The sequence below is a fragment of the Puma concolor genome, chromosome B3 (assembly GCF_028749965.1).
Source record: "Puma concolor isolate L17-30 chromosome B3, mPumCon1.1.hap2, whole genome shotgun sequence".
Lineage (NCBI taxonomy): Eukaryota > Metazoa > Chordata > Mammalia > Carnivora > Felidae > Puma > Puma concolor.
In genome coordinates, this window is record NC_141672.1 from 112,627,026 (window position 1) to 112,654,958 (window position 27,933).

A 27,933-nucleotide genomic window follows, 5' to 3' on the forward strand; every position below is an offset into this window, starting at 1 on the left:
GCATGCCACCTGCTCAAGATTCTCTCTTCCTTTCTCTATCCCCCCACCACTTTTCCTCTCCAGCACTACTCCTCTCCCCTTCTGCTCCTCTCCCCCATTCGTATGCTCTTTCTCTCTCTGTCTCTCTCCATAAAATTAAAAAAAAAAAAAGCCTTTGTTTTTTTAAAACATAAGTTGTATATTACATGGTCAGAAGCACCCATCTTATATTGAGAGATACAGATTTTTTTTTAGAATTCCATCTGACTTAAGGTGTTTTCGAGTGTATTTCTTTGTATAACCTACGTATTACATTATGCATATATAACTTATCACGGTCTATTGGTATCAACATTTTACCAGTTTGAATGAAATGTCAAAACCTTACCTCCCTGGGGCACCTGGGTGGCTCAGTTAAGCATGCGACTTCAGCTCAAGTCTGATCTCACGGTTTGTGGGTTCGAGCTCACATTGGGCTCTGTGCTGACAACTCAGAGCCTGGAGCCTGCTTCGGATTCTGTGTCTCATTCTCTCTTTGCCCCTCCCCCATTTGTGCTCTGTCTCTCAAAAGTAAATAAATGTTAAAAAAAATTTTTTTAAACAAAACCTTACCTCCCTTTATGTCCTTTACCTCTCCCATTTGCAGTATAATTGCCTAATTGCGTTAAATATTTCCTCTACATACACTGAGAACCATATCAGAGTATTGCAAATTTTGCTTCAGCTGTCAAATGTAATTTGGAAAACTCAAGAGAAAGAAACTGTTGCATTTACTCAGGCTTTTACTCATGCTTTTGCTCTTCCTTTTGTTCTTTCTCCCTTCTCAGTGTTCCAAGATTCCTTCTTTTATCAGTTTCTTTCTATTGAACAAACCTCATTTAGCCATTCTTTTAGGGTAGGTCTTTGGACAGCAACTTCTTTCAGTTGTCCTTCATCTGAGAGGTATTGATCATTCTTTCATTCCTGAGGGATATTTTCCCTTGATAGAGAATTCCAGGTTGACAGTTTTGGGTTTTTTTCTTTAACTCTTGACAAATATTGCTGATCTCCATGGTTTCTCATAAGAATTCCAGTTGTCATTCAGATTGTTTTTCCACTATAGATAAGGTGTTATTTCTTTTTTTTTTTTCTTTGTCTTTAGTTTTCCGAAGTTTGACCATATGTCTTAGCATGGATTTCTTTTGGTTTATTTTGTTTGAAGTTCACTTAGCTTTTTGAATCCATAAGTTCATGTCTTTTGCCAAACTTGGAGTTTTTTCCAGTTATTATTAATATGTCTTTGATTACTTTTTCAGACTCAACCTCTTTCTTCTTGGATGACTTGAATGTTCCAAGACTTAGATGACATGAATGTTAGGCCTTTTCGTTACAGTCTCACAAGTCTCTGAGGCTCTGTTCATTTTTTTTTTTTTTCCAGTCCATTTTCTATTTTTCACATTAGGTATTTCCCATTGTTCTGTCTTCCAGTTCACTGATTCTTTCCTCTGTCCCCTCCATTCTGTTGTGAGCCTATCCATGAAGGTTTTTTTCATTTTAGTCTTTGTGTTTTTCAGTTCAAAACTTTCAGTTTGGTTCTTCTTTATATATTCTGTTCTTTGCTGAGATTTTCTTATTCTTTGCTGAGACTTTCTATTCATTTGTGTCAAGCATGTGCATGATGGCTTGTTGAAGCATTTTTATGATAGCTGCTTTTAAATCCATGTCAGATGATTCTAACATCTGTGTCATCTTCGTGCTGGCTTCTTTTGCTGCCTTTGCTCATTCAAATGGAGATTTTCTTGGTTCTTGTTGTGACCAGTGTCTTTTGATTAAAACCTGGATATTTTTGGTATTATGTTGTAAGACTCTAGATCTTATTTATATCTTCTGTTATAGATTGAGACTGAATTAGAGATTTAACTGATTTATAGATTTAAATGAATGTTGCCTTGTTACCACATGGTGAAGATGAAAGTCCCAGCTGCTCCTCAGCCTTCTCTACTGGAAGAGAAGGTATTAATTCATACCTGGTAGCAACACTTCTATGAGATAAAGGCAGAGATGTTGGAGCACCTTACTGAAGCCTGCCTGATGAGGGTAAAAGTCTGGGTTCTCCACTCAGCCTTTGCTACTGGCCATAGGGCTATAAAGTTTTCTATGGTGTTTGCCTGGAATAGGATGGTTATTGCCTAAAAGCTTTCTGTCTTGCTAGGCTACCGTTTTACTTGTCCTTTGGCTATAGAGAGCAGTCTTTTCTCGGAAAATTTTTTGTCTGCATCCGTTGGTGTTTCTCAGTTGCCAGCTTCTCCAGTCTCTAGTCTGAGGTGTGTGTGGCAAAAAGAAAACCCAGGGAACTCACTGCTGTGTCATTCCTTAGGTCTTGAAGTTCCTAGTTAGTCTGTCTTCTCTCTGCCTTTCAGATTACTTGTTTTGTATATGGTATCCAGGGTTTTTAAATCTACTTAGTGGGAAGAATAGAGGAAAAGTGCATGCTATCTTTTTGGAAGTGAAAGTCCAGATACATTGGTTTAAAACATTTTATTTGGGACTTAATGGAAGAGACCATGTGTTTTACAAATAAGCAAGAATACCTAAGTAGAGCATACATGGGAATTATGTGATAACCTGATTTTATTTTTAATTTTGGTCAAAATATGTTGGAAGTATGTTTGCAATGCTTTTCTTTATATTATTTCCTAGTTTGTGTATAAAGAAAGTACTAGATATTAGAAAGGAGAGAGGAGTCTTAATAGACCATCAGACATCTAAATTTAGATCGAATTTTATCTGACTAGTGATTCATAATACTCTACCTAAATAATTGAGATAGAATGTAAATAAATTCAATATTTTGAAAGTTTGTCTAAAATTCTCCTTTAAGTTTTTATTTTTATAGGGAGTTAACCAGTGCACATTACTTTATTAGCAACATTCCTTTTAACTTACAGGCAGTTTGATGCCAAACCTCAATGTTTTTCTTCTAAGTCTTTAGAGAAATACATATTATTAATTTAAATGTTAGCTTATACATCCATAATTAAGAATGTCAGGAAATATAATCAAGTTAATGTCAAAATAAAATACAATTCATGTAAAACTATCAGTGAATTATAACACTTAAAATCCATACATAAAACATTTTAATGGAAAAATTCTGTTGGTCATTATGATTTTATAATATTATAACTAATTTTTAAGACACCAAATATTTTGTTTGTAGCACATTTTAAGTGAAATTGCATATTCACATTATATTTATGTTTTTCAGTACATTTCTCAAAAAGTTTAGGTACATTAGCTTAAATGCAGAAATCCAAATTGTGCATAGGTTTGGATATGCCTTATTTACTTTTGAGTTTTGTATTCTGTGATAGCAATACAATCACCACACAAATGAAGCACATAAAAAAAATACTTTTTTAAAAAGTAAAGTTTTTTAAAAGACCTACATTTTACCAATATTCTACCAGAATTTTAAATTGTAGCATTAAGTAAGAAACTCCCCAAAGAAATATTAAAATTACTTACTTTTATTAGAGCCCTGTATTTTTTTTATCCTTTAAAGTATGAAAGTTCTCAAATTTGAATTACATGTATATTTTTATTTATTTTGAGAGAGAGAGAGAGAGAGAACACAGGAGGGGCAGAGAGAGAGGGAGAAGGAGAGAATCCCAAGCAGGCTCCACACTGTCAGCACAGAGCCTGACATGAGGCTTGAACCCACAAGGTGAGATCATGACCTGAGCTGAAATCAAGAATCAGATTCCCAACCGACTAAGCCACCCAGGTGCCCGTGAATTACATGTATATTTTTTAAAAATTATATTCCCCCTCCTTTTTTTTTTTTAACCAAAGGAGGTGGGAGTGGTTTAGTTTTCCTTAAAAAAAATTTTTTTAATGTTTATTTATTTTTGAGAGAGAGAGAGCATGAGCAGGGGAGGGGCAGAGAGAGAGGGAGACACACATCTGAAGCAGGCTTCAGGCTCTGAGCTGTCAGCACAGAGCCCAATGTAGGGCTCGAACCCATGAACTGTGAGATCGTGACCTGAGCCGAAGTCAGACACTTATCTGACTGAGCCACCTAGGCGCCCCTAGTTTTCCTTTTTTTTTTTTAAATTTTTTAATGTTTATTTACTTTTGAGAGGCACAGAGACAGGGCTTGAGTGGGGGAGGGGCAGAGAGGGGGGAGACACAGAATTCTAAGGAGGCTCCAGGCTCTGAGCTGTCAGCACAGAGCCAGATGCAGGGCTTGAACCCATGAACCTTGAGATCATGACCTGAGCCAAAGTCGGATGCCCAGCGGACTGAGCCACCCAGGCGCCCCTAGTTTTCCTTTTTAGTTCAGCTTAGAAACTATTGACTCTTTGCCCAAGATTCAGAGTGACATGTTTTTCCTTTTTTTAAAAAAAAAATTTATTATTATTTTATTTCATTTTATTTTATTTTATTGTTCTGAAATTAGTTAACATACAGTATAGTCTTGGCTTCAGGAGTAGAACCCTTTGATTCATCTCTTACATATGACATGCAGTGCTCATCCTGAAAAGTGCCCTCCTCAATGCCCATTCCCCATTTAATCCACCCCCATTCCCCTATCAACCCTCAGTTCATTCTCTGTATTTAAAAGTCTCTTATGGTTTGCCTCCCTCTCTGTTTTTATCTTATTTTTCCTTCCCTTCCCCTATGTCCATCTGTTAACTTTCTCAAATTCCACATATAAGTGAAATCATATGATACCTGTCTTTCTCTGAGTGACTTATTTCACTTAGCATAATACCTTCCAGTTCCATCCATGTTGTTGCAAATGGCAAGATTTCATTCTTTTTCATAACCAAGTAGTATTCCATTGTATATATACATATACCACATTTTCTTACTGCATTCATCAGTTGATGGACATTTGGGCTCGTTCCATAATTTGGCTATTGTTGATAGGGCTACTATAAATGTTGGGGTGTATGTGCCCCTTCAAATCAGCATTTTTGTATCCTTTGGCTAAATATCTAGTAGTGCAATTGCTGGGTCATAGGGTAGTTCTAGTTTTAATTTTTTGAGGAACCTCTATACTGTTTTCCAGAGTGGCTGTACCAGTTTGCATTCCTACCAACAGTGCAAGAGCATTCCCATTTCTCCACATCCTCACCAACATGTGTTTCCTGTGTTGTTAATTTTAGGCATTCTGAGGTAGTGTCTCATTGTGGTTTTGATTTGTATCTCCCTGATGATGAGTGATGTTGAGCATCTTTTCATGTGTCTGTTTGCCATCTGGATGTCTTCTTTGGAAAAGTGTCTATCATATCCTCCGCCCATTTCTTCACTGGATTATGTTATGGATTATGATAAGGTCTTTATAGATTTTAGATACTAACTCTTTATCTGATACATCATTTGCAAATACCTTCTCCCATTCTGTTGGTTGCCTTCAGTTTTGTTGATTCTTTCCTTCACTGTGCAGAAGCTTTTTGTCTTGTTGAGGTCCCAATAGTTCAGTTTTGCTTTTATTTCCCTTGCCTCTGGGGACATGTCAAGTAAGAAGTTGCTGTGACTGAGGTCAAGGAGATTGCTGCCTGTTTTCTCCTGTAGGATTTTGATGGTTTCCTGTCTCACATTTAGGTCTCTCATCCATTTTGAATTTATTTTTATGTATGGTGTAAGAAAGTGGTTCAGTTTCATTCTTTTGCATGTTGCTGTCCAGTTTTCGCAGCACCATTTGCTAAAGAGACTGTCTTTCCATTGGATACTTTTTCCTGCTTTGTCAAAGATTAGTTGGCCATATATTTGTGGGTCCATTTCTGAGTTCTCTGTTCTATACTGTTGAGCTATGTGCCTGTTTTTTGTGCCAATACCATACTGTCTTGGTGATTACACCTTTGTAATATAGGTTAAAGTGTGGGATTGTGATGCCTCCAGCTTTGGTTTTCTTTTTCAACATTACTTTGGCTATTCAGGGTCTTTTGTGGTTGCATACAAATGTTAGGATTGTTTTCTTGAGCTCTGTAAAGAATGCTGGTGCTATTTTGATAGGGATTGCATTAGGTAGATTGCTTTGGGTAATATTGACATTATTAACAATGTTCTTCCAATCCATGAGCTTGGAATGTTTCTCAATTTCTTTGTGTCTTCTTCAATTTCTTTCATAAGCTTTCTATAAGTTTCAGCATACAGATCTTTTACCTGTTTGGTTAGGTTTATTCCTAGGTGTTTTATGCTAGGTTTTTGGTGCAATCGTAAATGGGATCAATTCCTTGGTATCTCTTTCTGTTGCTTCATTATTGGTGTATAAAAATGCAACTGATTTCTGTACATTGATTTTATATCCTGTGACTTTGCTGAATTCGCGTATTAGCTCTAGCAGTTTTTTTGTCGAGTCTTTTCGGTTTTCCATGTAGAGTATCATGTCTTCTGCAAAAGGTGAAAGTTTGATTTATTTGCCAATTTGGGTGCCTTTTATTTCATTTTGTTGTCTGATTGCTGAGGCTAGGACTTCTAATACTATATTAAACAACAGTGGTGAGAGTGGACATCCCTGTCGTGTTCCTGATCTCATGGGTAAAGCTCTCAGTATTTCCCCATTGATGATGATATTAGCGGTGAGTCTTTCATAAATGGCTTTTATGATGTTAAAGTATTTTCCTTCTATTCCAACTTTCTTGAGGGTTTTTTTTTTTAAGAAAGGATGCTGTATTTTGTCAAACGCATTTTCTGTATCTGTTGACAGGATCATATGGTTCTTATCCTTTCTTCTATTAATGTGATGTATCATGATTGATTTGTGAATATTGAACCAGCCCTGCAGTCCGGTAATGAATCCCACTTGATCATGGTGAATAACTCTTTTAAAGTACTGTTGGATTAGATTTGCTAGTATCTTGTTGAGAAGTTTTTACATCCATGTTCATCAGGGATATTAGCCAGTAATTCTTCTTTTTAGAGAGGTCTTTGCCTGGTTTTGGAATCAAGGTAATGCTGGCTTCATAGAATGAGTCTGGAAGCTTTCCTTGCATTTCAATGTTTTGGAATAGTTTGAGCAGAATAGGTATTAACTCTGCTTTAAATGTCTGATAGGATTCCCCTGGGAAGCCATCTGGCCCAGGACTCTTATTTGTTAGGAGATTTTTGATAACTGATTCAATTTCTTTGCTAGTTATGTGTCCATTCAAATTTTCTATTTCTTCCCATTTGAGGTTTGGTAATGTGTGAGTATCTAGGAATTTGTCCATCTCTTCCAGATTGTCCAGTTGGCATATAATTTGTCATAGTATTCTCTAATAATTGTTTGTATTTCTGTGGTGTTGGTTGTGATCTCTCCTCTCTAATTCATGGTTTTATCTATTTGGTTTCTCTTTTCTTTTTGAGAAGTCTGGTTAGGGGGTTATCAGTTTTGTTTATTCTTTCAGAAAATGAGCTCTTAGATTCATTGATCTGTTTTTTTTGTTTTTTTGTTTTTTTATCTATTTGTGTATCTCTGCTCTAATCTTTATTATTTTCCTTCTTCTGCTGGCTTTGGGCTTTATTTGCTGCTGCTTTTCTAGCTCCTTTAGGTGTACAGTTGGGTTGTGTATTTGGGACCTTTCTTGCTTCTTGAGATAGGCCTGAATTACAATGTATTTCCTCTTAGGATGCCTTTGTTGCATCGTAAAGGGTTTGGACTGTCATGTTTTAATTTTCATTTGCTTCCATGTATTTTTTTTTAAATTTTTTTTTTTCAACGTTTATTTATTTTTGGGACAGAGAGAGACAGAGCATGAACGGGGGAGGGGCAGAGAGAGAGGGAGACACAGAATCGGAAACAGGCTCCAGGCTCCGAGCCATCAACCCAGAGCCCGACGCGGGGCTCGAACTCACGGACCGCGAGATCGTGACCTGGCTGAAGTCGGACGCTTAACCGACTGCGCCACCCAGGCGCCCCTCTTCCATGTATTTTTAAATTTCTTCTTTAATTTCCTGATTAACCCATTCATTCTTTAAGAAGATGTTCTTAACCTTCAAGTATTTGGGGACTTTCAATTTTTTTTTCTTGCTGCTGATTTCAAGTTTCCTAGTGTTGTGATCTGAAAATATGCATAGTTATGATCTCAATCTTTTTGTACTTGTTGAGGGCTGTTTTGTGACCCAGTATGTGATTTGTTTTGGAGAATATTCCATGTGCACTTGAGAATGTGTATTCTGCTGCTTTAGGATGAAAAGTTCTGAATATATCTGTTAAGTCCATCTGGTCCAATGTGTCATTCAGAGCCGTTGTTTTCCTTATTGATTTTCTGCCTAGGTGATCTGTCCATTGACGTAAGTGGAGTGTTAAAGTCACCTACAATTATAGTATTGTTATCACTAAGTTTGCTTATGTTTGTGATCAATTGATTTATATATTTGGGTGTTTTAAGTTGGGGGCATAAATACTTATAATTGTTAGCTCTTCTTGATGGATAGACCCCTTAATTATGATATAATGCCCTTCTTCATCTCTTGTTACAGTCTTTGTTTTGGAATCTAGTTTGTCTGATGTAAGTATGGCTGCTCTGGCTTTCTTTGACATCCATTAGCATGAGATGGTTCCCCATCCCCTCACTTTCAATCTGCAGTTGTTCTCAGGTCTAAAATTAATCTCTTGTAGGCAGCATATTGACAGATCTTGTTTTTTTATCCATTCTGATACCCTGTGTGTTTTGATTGGGGCATTTAGTCCATTTACATTCAGAATGATTATTGAAAGATATGGATTTAGTGCCATTGTGTTACCTGTAAGTTTTGTGTTTGTGGTGATGTCTCTGGTCCTTTGTAGTCTTTGCTGCTTTCCACTCACAGAGTCCCCCTTTGGATCTCTTGCGTGGCTGGCTTAGCGGTCATGAACTCCCTTAGTTTTTGTTTGGGAAAGCCTTTATCTCTCCTTCTATTCTGAATGACAGCCTTGCTGGATAAAGGATTCTTGGATGCATGTTTTGCTTATTCAGCACATTGATTATTTCCTACCATTTCCTTGTGGCCTGCCAAGTTTCAGTGGACAGGTCTCCTACTACCCTTATGTGTCTACCCTTGTAGGTTAAGGACTGTTTGTCCCTAGCTGCTTTCAGAATTCTCTTTATCTTTGTATTTTGCCAGTTTCACTATGATATGTTGTGGGGTTTTTGTTTTTGTTTTTGTTTCATTTTTATTTTGAAGGGAGTTCTCTGTACCTCTTGGACTTGAATGCCTATTTCCATCCACATATTAGGAAAGTTCTCAGCTATAATTTGTTCAAATAAACCCTCTTCCCCTTCCTCTAGCTCTTCTTCTGGAACTCCTATGATACGGATATTGTTTCGTTTCATGGATTCACTTAGTTCTCCAATTCTCCTCTCATCTAGTAATTTCCTTTCCCTCTTGTTTTCAGCTTCATCATTTTCCATGATTTTATCTTCTATTTCACCTATTCTTTCCCCTTCTTCTTCCACCCTTGCTGTCACTGTGTCTAGTTTATTTTGCATCTCAGTTACAACATTTCTTAATTCATCAGGACTAGTTCTTAGGTCTTTGATGTCTATAGCAAGGATTCTCTGGTGCCTTCTATGCTTTTTCAAGCCCAGCTGTTAGTCTTATGACTGTTACTCTAAATTCTTTTTCAGATATATTGTTTATATGTTTTGAGCAATTCTCTGGCTGTGATTTCTTCTTGAATTTTCTTTTGGGGAGAATTCCTCCATTTTGTCATTTTGGCTAAGTTTCTGTCTTTTGTGTTTTTTAAAAGCTTGTTATGTGACCTGCACCTGAGAGTATTACTATATTAAAAAGTGCTCATACCCTGTCCAGGTCCTGGGACTTCAGGAAGTGTTTTTTTTGTGTATGTTTCATGCATTCTGTTGTTGAGTTTCGGCTCCTCTATCCCACCTCTGCAGAGCTCTTTACTTGCTTATAGTGGTGGAATGTTTGGAACCTTCAACCTGGTGTGCTTTGATTTGTTTGTTGAAGTAACCCTGGAAAAAGAAAAGGAAAAAAAGTGAGTGGGAGTGGGGGGAAGCCTGATCCCATAAAAAAAGAAAAATTAAAGGGTAAAAAAGAAGACCAAACAGAATCAAAAAACTGTAAGGCTAAATCCAGAGAAAGAGAAAGGAAAATAAAGAAGAAGAAGATAGAGAAAAGGTGGAAAAAGAATAGAATAAAAATGCCTGATCAAAAAAATTATATTTATATTTATATTTATAATGTATGCAAAATAAGAATTGACCAAAAAAAAAAAACAAACAAACAAACCAGGAACTATGGGCTTGATTCCAAAAGAAAAAAAAAAAGAGAGAGAATCTAGAATAATAAGATAAACTAAAATTAAAAAACAAAAACAATTGTCTGTTGGCTGTGCTGGTCTGGAGGAGAGGCTGACTTTGTGTTGGGTGAATCTTGCTCCAGTAGATAAGCAGTTGCCAGGCACCAAGGGGCAGGGTTTGGTGTAAATTGGTACCACCTCCATCGGGAGCCCACTGTCCTGCTCCCTGCAGTCCCTTCATGTTGGTGTTGAGGAGGAAAATGGCGACACCCAAGCTGTCCTCCTCTGACCAGGTGTTGCAAATCATGCTGTTAAGGCAGCCCTCACAGAGTATGGAGGGCAGTCAGCTTGCCCTGTGCCACAGTTCTCCTGTGCCTCTAGGAGCTCAACTGAGATTCAAAATCTGATGTCTTAAATGACCCTGCACTATGCAGACCCTGTTCTGGAGTAGCACCACTCTGCCCTGCTGATAAAAGGCCTTTGGCTGGCACCTGCAGGGTGTTTTGTCCTTGGGGAGGCAGTAAACCCTCTTCTTACAGTACTCTGGGAAGAGGACTGTTCTCTCCCAGTGTGCCCCTGAGATGGCTACACTCCACCATGCATTCCAGGGCTGGCTCCCTCTTCCCCAGGAGCATGGCAATGGCTTCCAGCTCCGTTTGGAGAAAGTCGCTCACTTTTGTACCTCCAAGTTTTAGCTCCAGAGGCTCCATCCTGCCAAGCTGTCTCCCTCCAACTGTGGAGATCTTGATGTCACTCCACATCCATTCCCTAGGTGCTCCGAGTGATCTGACCTCAATACAGCTGTGTTTGAGGGACAAGGAAAATCCCGGTCCCCTTACTTCTCTGCCATCTTAACCCGTCCCAAAATCAAGCTGTTTCCATGGTTTTCCTCTCTTAAAACTTTAGTCTTAAGGAACTGGGTATATTACTGTATAAGATTTTTAATATTAGCATTTTATTATTATCATTACATTTTATTGTAATTTTTGGCATACTGTCACTTCTTAGAAGCATAGTCTTTTTTTCTTTTTTTTTCATTTTTGAGTGTAAGTTTTCTGTGGAAAAAAATTGTTAGTTAAAACAGTTAATGCATAATACCATTTTAGCTTTACCAATTAGGAAATCTCTCCAGAAACAAATAAAGGTGTAGCCTTTTGGATTTTTATGAACATAATCATATATATTCGTTCTCTTAAATAGACATTGTAGAAGAAATTATTTGGTTTTTTACACCTCTTAACAATTGGAAGTTTTATGTATACAATTAGATATTTTAATTGATGCTTGATAGTGCATTTGTAAGAACTTGAGACTTCCAAATATTTTAAAAACTCAATTAATTTACAATACATTTGCATAGATAATAGGGCACTAGGTTTTCTTGGGTTTGTTATTCAGTTTCTTTAAAAAAAGAAAAGAAGCCACTTAATTTACATGTTAAAACCATGATTTGTGGTTTAAAATGAGTGACTAGAGGTAAAATTCACATTTTTTAATTTCTAAAAATTTGTAATATCTCTGGCCACAAAAACCATAGTTTCTCAGGTGAGACAAGGGAACCAAGCCACTCCTAACTCTTTGGTAGAAGAAAAAAATCTTATGAATTATACTGTCATATCCATAATCTTAAATTTAAGAAATTTTATGTTAATTTTGTCTCAGTTTAAAGTAATAAAATTTATGGCATGATGAAACTAGGAAATATAGCTTGGTTTATAGAATGTGTTCAATTAGTTACATTACAGTAAAAATAGCATCTACTGATAAAATTAAATTTTATAAACTAGTTCTTTAAAAATGATATTTTTGTTTTATCTTTGTGTTAATGTCCAGTAACTATAATGCAAAACAGAGTTATCAGCATGACATTTTAAATACATAATATACATACAATGAGGTACACAAATCACAGGCCTGAACTAAGTGATAAAATATTACCAGCCTAGACTAGTTTACAAGTATTTTATTTTAATGCTTGCAATTATTTAAAATCTTGCATAGGAATTTAAGTGACTGGAATTTTCTAAATTACTTACACTTACAAAACTGGGTTTCTCCAGAAAGAACTTATGTAGAGAGAAAGATTATTCATGTAACTACATGAGTCATTAGGTTAACCAAATAAGATTCTTGAATATGACAGCTCAAACTGTTTATATTTTTCATCCATCTCATAAAGTGTACTAAAAAATAACAAGCTTTTTTTAAACTCTAGTACTGTAATGCTGCACTAAGAAAAAAATGTCAGTTAAAACATTAAAATTAAGCAATTAGAACAGAGAATATATCAGACAGTGGTGTATTTAACAACAAAACGGTTTTTAAAATTACACAAAACCCCAAACAAGAAAATTTAACCATTCATTAGTTGGAGTGGAATGTAGTCCGATTATACAAAAGCAATTGTAATGTTTAACCTTGTTATTCATTAGTATTTTTATGGTAAGTTTTAATATTAATAAATTGTTATTGACAGAACCAATAATTATGTCAGTTTTAATCAAGATTTCCAGCTAAAAGTAATAGTTGTATGGCTTATTATATTATAAAAAGGAATGCAATTATAATTTAGATAGGGGGTTTAAAATTCAGGTTGGTGTGCCTTAATGTTAAAACTCAGCTGGCAAAGATCAGTAAAAATGAATGTCTGTTCATATATATTTTTTAGTTCTGTTGACTAAAATGGCTTGATAACAATATCACTTCTTAATGTTAGTCTTGATATGTACCTCTAGCCCTCAGATTTTTATCTCTAATATTGTTTTCCGTGAAAAGAAACCAGGATTCCTTGAAAGGATAGCTGATTTTCATCTTTAGGAAAATAAAGTCTAGACTTGAGGGGTAAGGATGAGAGTGGGGTAGAAGATGGGAGGGAGGCAGGCAGCAGTAACTACCAGACAACAAACAAGGATACTTTAAAAATTCAGTGGTTCCCTCAAAAGGATACAAGAGACAGCTTACAGTGGCTCCAACTGACTAAGTTGTGACTATTTGAGCATAAAAAACCAAAATGATAGTTTAAAACTGTTAAAAAAAATCTAAGAGTCATAATGAAACTCAAAAGTATGAGAACTACTTTTTAATACCTAATATTTTACTCAGGTGAAGTTTATTCAGATATTTAAAAATACTGTTTACATTTAATTTTATTTATGTGCCCAAGACAGGCAAAAGTGTTTCCTTACACAAAACTAATACAAATCAATGCTTTACAAGATCTTACTTTCTTCCTGTAAAATATCTATGGACAGACTCATGATTCTTTTGCTACTACCCACCCCCATAGGCTACCCACCAACAGGATTCACATATTAGAAGATATACTACCATATTGTTTCGGAAGTTAATGAAATGTATTAAGATGGTCCATGCACATGAAGGTGCTCTCTCAACTGATCCTGATAGCTATACCACAACAGGATAAAGAAAACTTGATGCCAAAGTCAAGTGACCTTTTAAATGTGCTTAAAATACATAGATTTATGGGGCACCTGGGTGGCTCAGTCAGTTAGGCATTCAACTCTGGATTTCAGCTCAGGTCTTGATCTCACAGTTTGTGAGTTCAAGCCCCACATTGGTCTCTGTGCTGACGGCGTGAAGCCTCCATGGAATTCTCTCCCTCTCTCTTTACCCCTTCCTAGCTCACATGCACACTCTCTCTTTCAAAAATAAATGAACATTTAAAAAGTAATAAAAAATAGAGAATTGTGCTTTTTCTTTACATTTGTTTGCTTTTTGATGGGTTTAGTAGTTGTTGCTGGTGGCTACTTTAACTTCTCTCCTTGCCGTTCATGGTTCTTAAAAAGAATGGAGTGGATGAAAACATCCCCAAAGACAATGTTAGAAGCCAAGAACTGACACACTAGGCCTAATAATCTTGCTCTGAAAATTTCATTTGTACCATTTAGTCATAGAAGATGAAATGAACAATAAATTGTGTTGCTTACACTTCAGATGAAAAATACCCATTTTTTTAGATTCTTGGCTTTGTGTCTTCATTAAATAAGGACTTAACAATGTATAAAAGGCATTTCAATAAAAACTTAAATGTTGATCAAATATAATAATATATTACGATCCTATTTATATAAATATGTATAATCTTGAATTCTGTTAAAAAATCTATCAGATGGGGCGCCTGGGTGGCGCAGTCGGTTAAGCGTCCGACTTCAGCCAGGTCACGATCTCGCGGTCAGTGAGTTCGAGCCCCGCGTCAGGCTCTGGGCTGATGGCTCGGAGCCTGGAGCCTGTTTCCGATTCTGTGTCTCCCTCTCTCTGCCCCTCCCCCATTCATGCTCTGTCTCTCTCTGTCCCAAAAATAAATAAATGTTGAAAAAAAAATTAAAAAAAAAAAATCTATCAGATGGAGAGGTGCCTGGGTGGCTCAGTTGTTAAGCATCCGACTTTGGCTCAGGACATAATCTCACTGTTCCCGAGTTCGAGCCCCACAACAGGCTCTGTGCTGACAACTCAGAGCCTGGAACTGTTTCAGATTCTGTGTTTCCATCTCTCTCTGCCTTCCCCTGTTCATGCTCTGTCTCTCTCTTTCTCTCTCAAAAATAAATAAACATTAAAAAATTAAAAAAAAAATCTATTAGATGGCAATACTCCCCAAATTGATCTACAGATTTGACACAATCCATTTCACAATCTGGCTTGCTTTTTTTGTAGAAATGAACAAGCTGATACTAAAATTCATATGGAATTGGAAGGGACCCAGAGTAGCCATAACAATCCCAAAAAAGAACAAAGTTCAAGGATTCACACTTCCTGATTTCAAAATTTACTGTTACAACTGCAGTAATCAAGACAGTGTAGTACTGGCATAAGAATAGACATATAGGTGACAAATTTAATTCAGAGTCCAGAAAGGACCTTTTACATTAATAATGGTCAGTTGCTTTTCAACAAGGATACCAAGACAATTCAGTGGGGAAAAGAATAGCCTTTTCAGCAAATGGTGCTGGGATAACAGCCAAAGGAATGAAGTTGGACTCTTGCCTCAGGCTATATACAAAAGTTAATTCAAGCTAGATCATAGATCTAAATGTAAAAACTAAAACTATAGAACTCTTAGATGAAAATGTAGGTGTAGGTCTTTGTGCCCTTGGATTTGGCAATGGTTTTTTAAGATGTGATATCAAACGCACAAGTAGCAACAACAAAATAGATAAATTGAACTACATCAAAATTAAAAACTTTTGTGCTGCAAACGATAACCTTAAGAAAATGAAAATACAACTAACAGAGTAGGAGAAAATATTTTCAACTCATATATATGCTAAAGGACTTGTCTCCAGAATATATAAAGAATTCTTACAACTCAATAAAAAGACAACCCAATTAAAAAATGGGTAAAATATCATCAGAATACAGATTTATCCAAGGAAGATATATAGGTGGCCAACAGGCATGTGAAAAGATGTCCAATATCATTAGCCATTAGAAAAATATAAGTCAAAACTCAATGGGATATGGCATAACACTCACAAGGATGGCTGTAATCAAAAGAACAGAGGATGATCTGGAGAAATTGAACCCCTTATACATTGTTGGTGGGAATGCAGCTGCTTTGGCAGTTCTTCGAAGCTTAAACATAGTATCACTATATGACCTAGTAATTCCATTCCTAGACATATGTACAAGAGAAATGAAAACACACATCCACACAAAAGCTTGTATGTGAACATAGCAGCGTTACCCATTGTCACTAAAAAGTAGAAAGAAGCCAAATGAGCAGCAACTGATGAATTCATAAATTGTGGTATATGCATACAATGGAATATTATTTGGCCATAAAAAGGAATGAAATACTGATGTGTGCTCCCAAATGGATGAGTCTAGAAAACATTATGCTAAGTGAAAGAAGCCAGTCATAAAAGAATGCATATTATATAATTTCACTTATATTAAACACCAAGAATAGGCAAATCCATAGAGAAAGAAAGTAAACTTGTGGTTGCCTAGGGCTGAGGGAAATGGGGAATGGGCTTATTTGGAGGATGATGAAAATGTTTTAATGGTTATGGTTGCACAACTGTGACTATACTAAACACCACTGAATTATATACTTAAAAATATGTAAAAGATAAGTTATGAAGGAATTTTATTCCTAGTAACCCTTAGGGATTTTAATCCCTAAGATTGTAATTTACTTAAAATTATGTTAATTCAATGTTACCTTAGAGATTGATAAAGTGAATTAAAAGGGGATTAATAGAACTTAAACAAATTTAGTTAAATTTATGTGATCTAAATTTATACTAGGCCATTTAGTAAGGGCCAGTTTAAGGAAGTGCAGGGACTTTCTGAAAATTGTAGCTATTTAACTACAATATTTATGATACTGTTGATAAACTTCAGACTTAGAAACTTAGAAAAATATAATTAAAGCGGTATCTTTTATTGTTGTAAAAAAGTGCCTCCTTTGCCTAAAATAAGAGGACTTTTTTTAATGTCCAGATTTTCTCCCTAATAATAATTGGACTGTTAGCTAAAAACCAAAACCAAACAAGCAAAAACAAACCAAAAGACAGTCTTTAGACCAGCAGATTTATTTTAAACATAACATGATGTTTAGTTTTCCTCTATAGCATTCTTCTATAGAACTGTTTTAACCTGCTATTATTTCTTTAAGATAAATCACTGGAGGTACAATTAATTTGTATACTTACCAGCATTTGGTTCATTTATTCAACCTTCATTTGACAAATGCTTTTTGACTGTCTGCTATGGCTGTAGGCTCTGGGTATAACAGGATATAGAGAACAAAGTAGACATGGTCACAGCTTTCAAAGAGTTTTCAATATGTAGTAGTTAACAGACATTAAATTTAGATAGTTAAGATGATCTTGAATTCTATAAAGAAAAGATCAGTGTGCTAGAGAGAGACTGATGAAGGATCTGGGATTCATAAAGGAGGTATTGAAGTTGCTTTTGTTACTAAGGAAGTAACTATACATACACATGCCAATCCTAGGTTTTATTGTTTTTAAAAAATTTTATCTCCCTGACTGGCAAAATAAAGATTGTTTTTAATGTGCATTTCTTTTATGAACAGTGAACTATAGCAACTTTTCATGCTAATGGGCTTTTTATTCATTATACTCTCTTCTTCCTTCTTTAAGTGGCCATTCTAGGAGAAGGAATATATGTTTTGAATATATTATTTTTTGATTGAAGTTTTATATTTCATTGCTTATTTTAAATCATGATTTTATTATTTTCCTCAAAATAAACTCAAAAGTAACTTATTTTTGCTTCTGTGTGAAGTGAACGGATCCTTTTTGCATCATTGACTGTCAGTTCCTATGTATACTTTGTAGTACCAAAACATACCTAATTTGGATCAGTTTTAGACATTTTTCCAAAGAAGACATACAGATGGGCAACAGACACATGAAAAGATGCTCATCATCACTTATCACCAGGGAAATGCAAATCAAAACTACAATGAGATATCACCTCACACCTGTCAGAATGGATAAAATCAACACAAGAAACAACAGGTGTTGGTGAGGATGTGGAGAAAGGAAAACCCTCTTGCACGATTGTGGGAATGCAAACTGATGCAGCCGCTGTGGAAAACTGTGGAGGTTCTTCAAAAAGTTAAAAATATAATCCAGCAATTGCACTATTAGGTATTTACCCAAAGAATACAAAAATATGAATTCAAAGGGATACATGCACCTCAATGCTTATAGCAGCATTATCTACAATAGCCAAACTATGGAAATAGTCCAACTGTCCATCAATTGATGAATGTATAAAGAAGATGTATAAAGAAGAATGTATACACACACACACACACACACACACACACACACACACACAATGGAATATTGTTCAGCCATAAAAAGGAATGAAATCTTGCCATTTGCAATGATGTGGATGGAGCTAAACAGTATCATGCTAAGAGAAATAAGTCAGAGAAAGACAGATACTGTATGATTTTGCTCATATGTGGAATTTAGGAAACAAAACAAACAAGCAAATGGAAAAAAGAAAGAATGGGAAACCAAGAAACAGAGTCTTAACCATACAGAAACAAAATGATGGTTACCAGAGGGGAGGTGGGTGGGGGAGAGGGGATGGGTGAAATAGGTGATGGGGATTAAAGAGTACACTTGTTATGATGAGCACCAGGTATTGATTCTATGGAAGTGCTGAATCACTATATTGTACACCTGAAACTAATACTGTATGTAACTAACTGGAATTAATTAATTAATTTATTTATTGAAAGAGGGAGAGGACATATTCAAAGAGGGGAGGGGCAGAGGTAGGAGAGAGAGAGAGAGAGAGAGAGAGAGAGAGAGTCCCAAGCAGGCTCCATGCCCAGCTCAGGGGCCTGATGCTGAGCTTGCTCCCATGACCATGAGATCGTGACCTGAGTTGAAATCAAGAGTCTGACTCCCAACCAACTGAGCCATCCAGGCACCCTGTTAACTAGCTGGAATTTAAATAAAAATAGAACGAAATAAAAATTAAAAATAAAACATTTTGGGATCAGTTCAAATGTTTCCAAGTACATCTTAATATATGAATGGGGTGTATTTTTGTCCAGTTGACAGTAGAGCAAAATTCTGTATATTTTACTTATGTATTGATTGTATTTTCATATTTACATGTATTTTAAAAGAAAGTTGTATTCCTCCAGGATAATTTTATTATCATACTTCTACTTTGCCAGCATCCTTATGTCATGTTTTTATGACAACATTGTGTAGTTATTATGTGTACCTGCTTTGAAAGAAGGCAGCCTGTTTGAATGCCATTCTTCCCACCTACAAATTGAATATAATCTTAGGCAAATTACTTGTCCTTTCTCGGTATCCTCCTTTTCCTCTTTATAAAAACATTCCTCACATTCATAGCCCTCAGTGTAGTGCCAGGCACGTAGTAATCCCTCAGTCAGTCAGAGCTATTATGGTCTTTTCAATCACTGTCTTGCAATTTTGCCCTTCAGATTTGGTGCCACTTTTGTTCCCTGCAGTTGTTTTACCATTTTGTTTAGTTTCCTATAATTCCTGTCATGTGACTCATTCTCCCTGTACTATTTCAAGAAAAGAAGTGCAGATAGTCTCAAGCACAGCTGTGACATCCACATCTATGATTCATGTTAAACTGTAAACCTGCTTTGCAGGGAGCCATCCTGCTTACTAGAGGCACTGAAAAGCAGCATTATGATTTCTCAAGGTGGAAGAGGTTCTTACTTGTCCTCATTTGGAGACATTGCTCTGTTTAGCTGGAACATTACCTGGAGACATTGCTCTGTTTGGCTGGAACATTAACTGGTAAAGAGAGAGGGGGGATATTATAAAGCGTGCCAGGGTAAACTACAAGTATCCAAAGTACAAAAACTCAACTTCTAGCAGAGTAGTCTGGTCTTTGTAGGAATTTGAATTTTGTTCATCTTTCTCGTAACTTCTGAAGAAAGAGGAAAAGCAGGTTTTCATAGTGGCCAGAACCATTTGCAGGGATATTGGAGGCTTGACTATCTTTTACTACCTTGCTTGCAAATATCTGTACAAAGATCAAATTGATTTGCAAGAGCAGTCCTGATTAGTACAACTATGAAGTCACTATGAAGTATGTAGATTTTTTAGGGGGACAAAAGTAGGAGGTGGGAAGTGTGTGGGAGTGGATGGGTTTAACAACAGAACAATATGGAGACAAAAGGTACATGAAGAAGGGAAGAAAAGCAAGGTAGAAAGTAGGGTGCTGTATCGTTCAGCAGCCATGAACAGGCTTTTTAATGTTGCCTAAGTAATAGTGTAAAGGGATAATGAGTACTTCAGTTTTTTTTAGGAATGCACTAGCAGTAAGGATGTCCTTTTCCAGTCCTTTGACAATCTACTTCACCTAATAGTAACTTGGGTGTCCTGTTTACTACTTTGAGAAGGGACAAGCTAAGTCATTAAAAATGGAGGGTTTAGCAGCCTACCGTCTAATGGCAATGTCTTTTTAAAAGCACTTAGGCCTTTGTTGGCTGCAGATTTTAGATTTGTATGTGAATAGTGGCCCAGAATTGAAAATTTTCCAAAGCATATATAAAAAAAATTCTTTATGGAGAAATTTAAATATATACACAAGTAGAAATAATGGTATAATAAATCTCCATATATCTATAACCAGCCTCAACTACTAACCCATAATTAATCTTGTTTCATTGATATTCCTTTCCCTCTCATCTTCCTGGTCCCTCTCTCTAACTTCTCAGATTTGAATTTTTTAGAACCAAATTCCAAATATCATATAATTTCATTAGTAAATATTTCAATATGAAGACTAAAATATAAGTACTTAAACACAATAACAATGTTAGTTTCACACCTAAAAAGATAATAATTCCTGAGTATTATCAGATATCTGGCCAATGTTCAAACTTTCCTGATTTTCTCTCTTCAATTTTGTTTGGATGAATTGGGATTCAAATAAGATTCATACATGTAATTCATTGATATGTCTTTTAATTCCATTTTAATGTATATTCTTCTTTCATCTCTGTTTTTCTCCTTGCAATGTAATTGTTAGGAAATTGGATCATATGTCCTATAGTTTCCCACAGTCTAGATTTTGCTGATTATATCCCTATGGCATAGTTTATATCTTTCTTTGTTTCTTGTCCCATGGATTTTCAGTATATTGCTAGTTAGACCTAGAAAAATCGTTAGATTCAGGTTTTTACTGTTTTTGCAAGACTGCTTCATCGGTGGTATTGTATTCTTTCATCAGGAAATAGATAATATCTGATTTTGTATCTTTGGGGGGTATAAACAATCACTGATATTAATAATCATTGCAAAATGTCATATTCTAAGTGGCTTCTTCATTTATTAGCTAGAATAAGTTTATAAATTGAAAGCTTCCCTCACTTTGAGCTATTTTTCCATATACAGTTGGGTCTGTTTCTATCTTTTCTGTTCTGTTCCATTTATCTGTATATTCATGTGCAGTGCTATACTAGATTTATAACAGAGGCTTTATAATATAATTTCATGTCTCTTGGGTCTAGCCCCCATTTTTTGGGCTATTCTCACTCAGTTTTCCTTCCAGATGAGCTTTATAATCCATTTTTCTAACTCCAGGAAATAGTGATATTTTGTTAGAAGCATATTAAATGTATACCTTAACAGAGAGAACATGACATCTGAGCATCTTTATGATGTTGAATCTTTTTTTCTAAGAACATGGTATATCTTTCCATTTGATAAAGCTTACATTATGTCTTTCAGAAGATTTTATTCTATTCCTATATCAGTTTTCTGTGGCTGCTATATAACAAATTACCATGAACTTGGTGTCTCAAAATAACAGAAATTTATTCTCTCACAGTTTTAGAGGCTGTAAGTCTTAAAATCAGTTTCACTGAGCCAAAATCAAGGTGTAAGGCAGAGCTGTGTTCCCTCTGCAAGCTCTAAGAGATTTTTTTAAATGTTTATCTTTTTGAGAGAGAGAGAGAGTGAGTGTTAGCAGGGGAGGGGCAGAGAGAGAGGGAGACACAGAATCCAAAGCAGGCTCCAGGCTCCAAGCTGACAGGAGAGAGCCCGATGCGGGGCTTGAACCCACGAACCGTGAGATCATGACCTGAGCCGAAGTCAGATGCTTAACTGACTGAGCCACTCAGGTGCCCCAAGAGATAATATTTTAATTGGCTCTTCTAGCTTCTGGTAGCTGCCAGCATTCTGTGTTTTATGTCCATTTCACTCTATTCTCTGCTTCCTCCTCTATATTACCCTCTTCTTCTTCTGGGTATCAGATCTCTGTCTCTCTCTTATAAAAACATTTGTGATTGGATGTAGAGTTCACCCAGATAATCTAGGATAATCTCCTGTCAAGATCCTTAACTTAATCATATCTGCAAAGACCTTTTTTTCTTATAAGGTAACATTTACAGGTTCCAGAGATGAGGACCTGACCTCTGCATGCCTATATTCAGCCTAATATAATTACTCCTATAGTTTTGGGCATGTTTTTTTAAATTTATGATTAGATATTTTCTTTCATTATTTGTTATCAAAATAGCATCTTCTTTCTCATCTTTTAACTGGTTTATATTTGCATATTGATTTTCATAGATTGATTTTATAACTTGCTACTTTACTAAATTCTCTTAGTCCTTTTAGGAGCTTTTCAATGAATTCTTTTGTGTTGTCTGGAAGTATTATTATATCGTTTACACGTAAAGATAGTGTTATGCCCAGAATTCGTGATCCCCAAAGACCACTAGGGAGCCGAGTCCGATGCAAAAGCAAAGAGCCTTTATTCGAGCTAGCTCGAGCTCAATCCCCTACCTGCACCGACGCAGCGGTGAGATACCAGGGAAAGAGAGCGAGTTTCAAAAGGACAAAGGTTTTATTGGGGCCTGGGGGCAGTTGGTGAGGTAATGGCTATGGCCTCAGCCCATTGGCTGGGGAAGGGTCCTGGGGAAGGGTCGAGTCCTGTTAGGCAGGTGAGGGGGGGTTACTCAAGGGGAGGAGGTGTGGTCAAGGTGAAGGACACAGAACAAGATGGAGTCGGCTGGCGTAGGCCCGCCCTTTCAATAGTTTAACCTTTTTCTTCCCAATTCTCATGCTTCCAATTATTTTTGTTGTCTAATTACTAATAACCTCCAACACAATGTTAAGTGGTAATGGAAATCTTAGTATCCTGATCTTGTTTCTGTCTTTAGTGGGAAAGGGTCTAAGGTTTTTTATAGATAGGATCCAAGACATATTTTTAATGTTTTTTTTTAAGGATTTAAATTTATATTTTAAACTGAGAAATGTCAGGAGTTATCTTTATAGAACTTTTAAAGTTATCTTTATAGAACTTTATAGAACTTTTATAGAACTTTATAGAAAAAAAGAACTGTTTTCAAGTATCTGTTTGGTTCCAGGTAGATACAGTATCTTAATTTTATAGTTAAGTAAATGTTCAGAGAAATTAAGTAATTATCTAAGGTCATGATGTTAGAAAGTGGTACCCACAGGACAAAAATCAAAAAAAAATTTTCACTGCAGTAGGCTACCTATTACTTTAATATTTTCCTCCAGGAAAACTATAGATTCAGGACAATGATTTACATACCCATAAGAATACATAAATAAGTTATTTTCCCTTTTAAAATGTGAGTTTTACTGGTTTACTATATTAAGTGATTGGGTGTGTGTGCTTGTGTGTTTTTAGAGAGTAAGATACTATATACGGAGAAGGCTAGTCCTCTTTAATGACCAACTCTGGTCCCATTTCCTCTCCTCAGAATCAATGTAGTATAAACCCTGACAGTTGTAGTATTTTTTCTTTTTTGTAATGCAAAGGCCAGACTTAAGCTTTGATTGTAGAGGCATCTATTTCAAAGAGTCATCCATTTCAAAGACTGCTATCTTGAATAAACACATTGCCAGCAGGCCACCCTGGTTCATTTATTTTAGAGATCTTAATTGATTTTGATAACTGACCTTTTGGGCTACTTGTTTTTTCCTTTCCTGTGCTTCAAATTCATGGTCTTATGTTTTAAATTCAATAAAGAGTGAACCCTAGGGTCCCCACATTTGACCCCAATAAAAAAAGAACCCCTGGCCCATTTGCACTCTCCACTCCTACCACCCTCTCTCTGGTGCTTTCTAGGGTGCTCTCTCCCTCCCTCTCTTTCTTTCTCTTTCTCCACCCCGTCCACCCCGTCCTCCTCCCCCAGTGTGGCCCCAGGTGTGCTATGCAATTTCAAGATCTTGTAAGTAATAAACCTTTTTTCCCCCCAAATTTCCTGATGGTTGTTGCTGAAGGGTGTTTTGCAATTATAGTAAGAACCACAAGGGTCAGTCCAGTGGTTACATTGGTTTGGAAAGGGGATTCTTCTCTGGAAACAGCTCTAGCTGGTAGTCTTACTATAGGTAGGCTGAGACTGACACAAAATAGGCAGTAGCTCACAAGAGTTAGGTATGTTAACCTTCTAGTTCCTTTTTAAAAATCCACAATTCACAGACAAAAATGTATGATACTGTGTCAGTGATTTTAAGAAAATTATTACAAGGTTTGGGGCGCCTGGATGGCTCAGTTGGCTAAGGGACAGACTCCTGATCTCAGCTCAGGTCTTGATCTCAGGGTTGTGAGTTCAAGCTCTGCGTTGGGCTCCACACTGGGTGTGGACCTACTTAAAATATATATATAAATATTACAAGGTCATTATCAAAATCTACCTCTTTTTTCCTCACCCATCATCATCATATGGATCTTGAAGTATGCAAGGCTTTTCTAAGCATAACATAAAACACAGAATCTACTTTTAGAGTCAGATCTCCAGACAAGTCTGGTATCTTTCCACTGACTCTGCCTCACTAAAATGTTCTTATTAAGAAATTTTTAAAATTGAGAAATAAGCTATCAATTTTGGTTAAATATCCATCTGGTCTCTCTAAGTTGCAACAGAAGAGTTAAGGAAGAGAGGAAAAACATGTAAATGTAAAGCTTTTTTTTTTTTTTTTTTTTTTTTTTTTTTTTTTTTTTACTGTTTTGTGCTTGCCAAAGTGCTGAATAGAAGTGCCTTCTGAACAGAAAGTTTGTTATTTCATTTTGCCTGAAGAGGGAGGGTTTAGGTATGAGTTATGCATGAGAGTTTGGTAAAAAATGACTTACTTTCTTCAATTAAGCCATTTATATCCATGATAGTGGCAAAATGATTTCAAAATGACATGTATAAAATCCCAGCACTTAAAATTAAAAGCTGTTTTAAGAAAAGGGGAGTTGAGCAGAATTTCAGAATATCTTATTCAATTATCTTTTTTGTTTTCCATGTTGGAAATGAGAAGCTTCATCAACCACTCAGATGCTGCAAAATACCAGTATAAATAGAACTGCCATTTTTGAACTAGAGTGTATTATACTAAGTGAAATAAGTCAGTCAGAGAAAGACAAATACCGTAATTTCACTCATGTGTGGAATTTAAGAAACAAAACAGATGATCATAGGGGAAGGGAAGGAAAAATAAGATAAAAACAAAGAGGGAGGCAAACCATAAGAATCTTAAATACAGAGAGCAAATTGAGGGTTGCTGGAGGAGAGGTGGGTGGGGGGATGGGCTAAATGGGTGATGGGCATTAAGGAGGGCACTTGTTGGGATGAGCACCGGTCGTTATATGTAAGTGATGAATCACTGGTTCTACTCCTGAAACTAATACTACACCGTATATTAACTAACTTGAATTAAAAAAAAAACAACAACTGCCATTTTGTGTTGAGAGTGAAATGTTGATGGTTTAGAGCAGGAATTGGCAAACGTTTTCTGTGAAGGGACAGATAGTAAGTATTTTCAGTATTTGTATACCATATGGTCTCTATTGCAACTACTCAATTCTATTGTTGCAACCCAAAGCAGCCATAGATAATACATAAACAAATGGACGAAACTGGCTGGATTACAAGAAAACTTTATTTACAAAAACAGTTAGGTGGATATGACCCACAGGCTGTAGTTAGAGCTTTGCTGGGTTGAGGGCAGTTGGATACTGGTAAATGTTCAACAAATGATTTTTTGGAGAGACTAGTAAACCCAGATTTATAGCATTTGCCCATTTATATGATGTAAATACTCCCACCATCGTTGGTTTCAAGCTATGTATTTGACATTACTGAACAGGGACATAGAAAGAGATATAGAGTAGTACACTATTACAAGCATTTCTGCCATACAGCTATGAAAGATGTAAATAACCTCAAGACCATAGATAATAGTAAAATTACATAAAAATAAGAAGTGATGAATTTTGAGTATTTATTACCTTTATTTCTGATACAATTTATCTAATTGCAAATTAAAATAATTTTTAAGAGTGTCTATGTTTAATATTTGGCTTACAAAATTCCTAAAAAATTAATAATTGGCTCTAGTGAGCCAGTATGAGGCAATTCCAACACATCACTTCTAGAGATTATAATCAGGAATTTTGTTTTAATAAACTGCCTACAGAATCATAAGTTATATGGGAGGTAGGAGCGAAAAAATATAGAGAATTGTGTTAATACGCAACTTTTACACTAACCTTGTTCATCTGTTTTAACAATCTGAAAAAATAATTTTGTTTATATAAGTGAGAGTTGACTGAGTCAAAAGTGCTTTATTTCTTGGTTCTTTATCTCAACTTTTAAGTGATAATATATGAAGTAAATTTAGGTCAGTAGATTCTGTCAATATGTCAATATGTAATACTAAGTGTTACCATTTGATTTTTTTCCCCTTAAGGTATAACTGTGACGCCTGATGAAGAACAAAACTTAAATCATTATGTAGAAGTTTTACAGAACCTAATACTAAGTGTTCCTACTAGGGAGCCAGGTCGTGAGGAAAAATCAAAGTCTCCAAGTAATGCTCATTCTATAGGACCAAAGTTATCAAGATTTAAGGAGATAATTACACATGGAGACACTTCAACTAAAAATGATGTTTTAACGAATCCTGTCAGTGAAGAAACCACAGCATCTCCCACTGGAGGCTTCACAATGCCAGGAAGGAAGGAAAAATCTACTGAAAGTACAGCATTCTGGTCAATTAAACCAAATAATGTTTCGGTTGTTTTACATGCCGATGAACCTTATATTATTAAAGAGCCAGAGCCAGAGCCAGATTCAGAAGTAAGATCCACTGAGGCGCCAAAGCCATTGCCAAATGTTACTAAATCATCCACAAGTCCAGATGTCACCCCTTTAAGTAGGAGCACTGACATGGATACTGTCACAGAACCAGAAGATGTTCCTCAGCTCTCAGGCGAATATACAGTGGGAACACTTGAAACAATAACATTTGGAAGACACCCACAGATTTTGAATAATGAAGACATTTTGAAAAAAATTTCAGATATTAGTTCACAGGTGCGACAGGCACCTCTTGTTGAAAGCCTCAAGCCAGAATACAGAGAGGACATTCGAGCCTCTAGAGAGCACCTAAAACGAAGCCTTGCTTTAGCAGAAGCAGCAGAACATAAATTACAAAAAATGTATAGATCCCAGTTCTTACCACTTGGCCGAAGCAGTAGTGGAATTGATGACATTGAAACTGTAATTAACATGCTGTACAATTCTAGGTCTAAATTATCTGAATATTTGGATATTAAATATGTTCCACCAGACATGAGAGAAAAGGCTACTACAGTCTTCAATACATTGAAAAAAATATTATGTGTAAGTCAACTAGAAACTCAAAACCTTATTAGGAAGTTATTAAACAATAATATAAAAATGTTGCACCTACTTGATATTCCATGACAAAAATTGATTGAAACGACCTATGCATTCACTTCACAGAAGAAATAAGCACATTGTGATTCACAAGTTGTATAAAAATATTTTCTACTGTTCAATGTGCCAACATCTCTACATGTCATATGTTCTAAAATATTCTCATATGCACTAAAGCCTAATAATTTAAAATAAAATTTTGGTTCAGGAGTTCGTAGTTTTTTTTCCTCATTAATTAACTTAAAAAATTATGAAGATCTAATCTTTAAAATGTTTAAGCTTTGATTTTACTTGAATAGATTAAATTCACTTGTTTTATTGAGAGTCAAGAGACTGTGTGCAATCTGTATGTAGCCTGTTTTAAATAATTGAATATAAATGTAAGATGTTAGTACATATGGTCTTTATTACTCTTTCAGAGAATCTGAGAGTTTTCAATCTGAATAGCAAAGTTGGAACTTGAATCAGAACTTTTATTTGTATATATGTCTGCCTCCTTTGAAAGGTGGATGGTAGATGAAGATACAAC

The 27,933-nt window shown here is 35.8% G+C and overlaps 1 protein-coding gene across 2 annotated transcripts in view; it reads left to right on the forward strand.

The window, feature by feature from the left end:
* The window catches only part of SPESP1 (sperm equatorial segment protein 1), a 64,982-nt gene extending 37,368 nt beyond the window's left edge, over nt 1–27,614 (forward strand). For both annotated transcript variants that reach the window (XM_086711066.1, XM_086711065.1), the window contains one exon: nt 26,413–27,614. In XM_086711066.1, the coding sequence (XP_086567192.1) occupies nt 26,413–27,431 (1,019 nt within the window). In that variant the 3' untranslated portion in view covers nt 27,432–27,614. The remainder of the gene's footprint in view (nt 1–26,412) is intronic.
* The last annotated feature ends 319 nt before the right edge of the window (nt 27,615–27,933 follow it).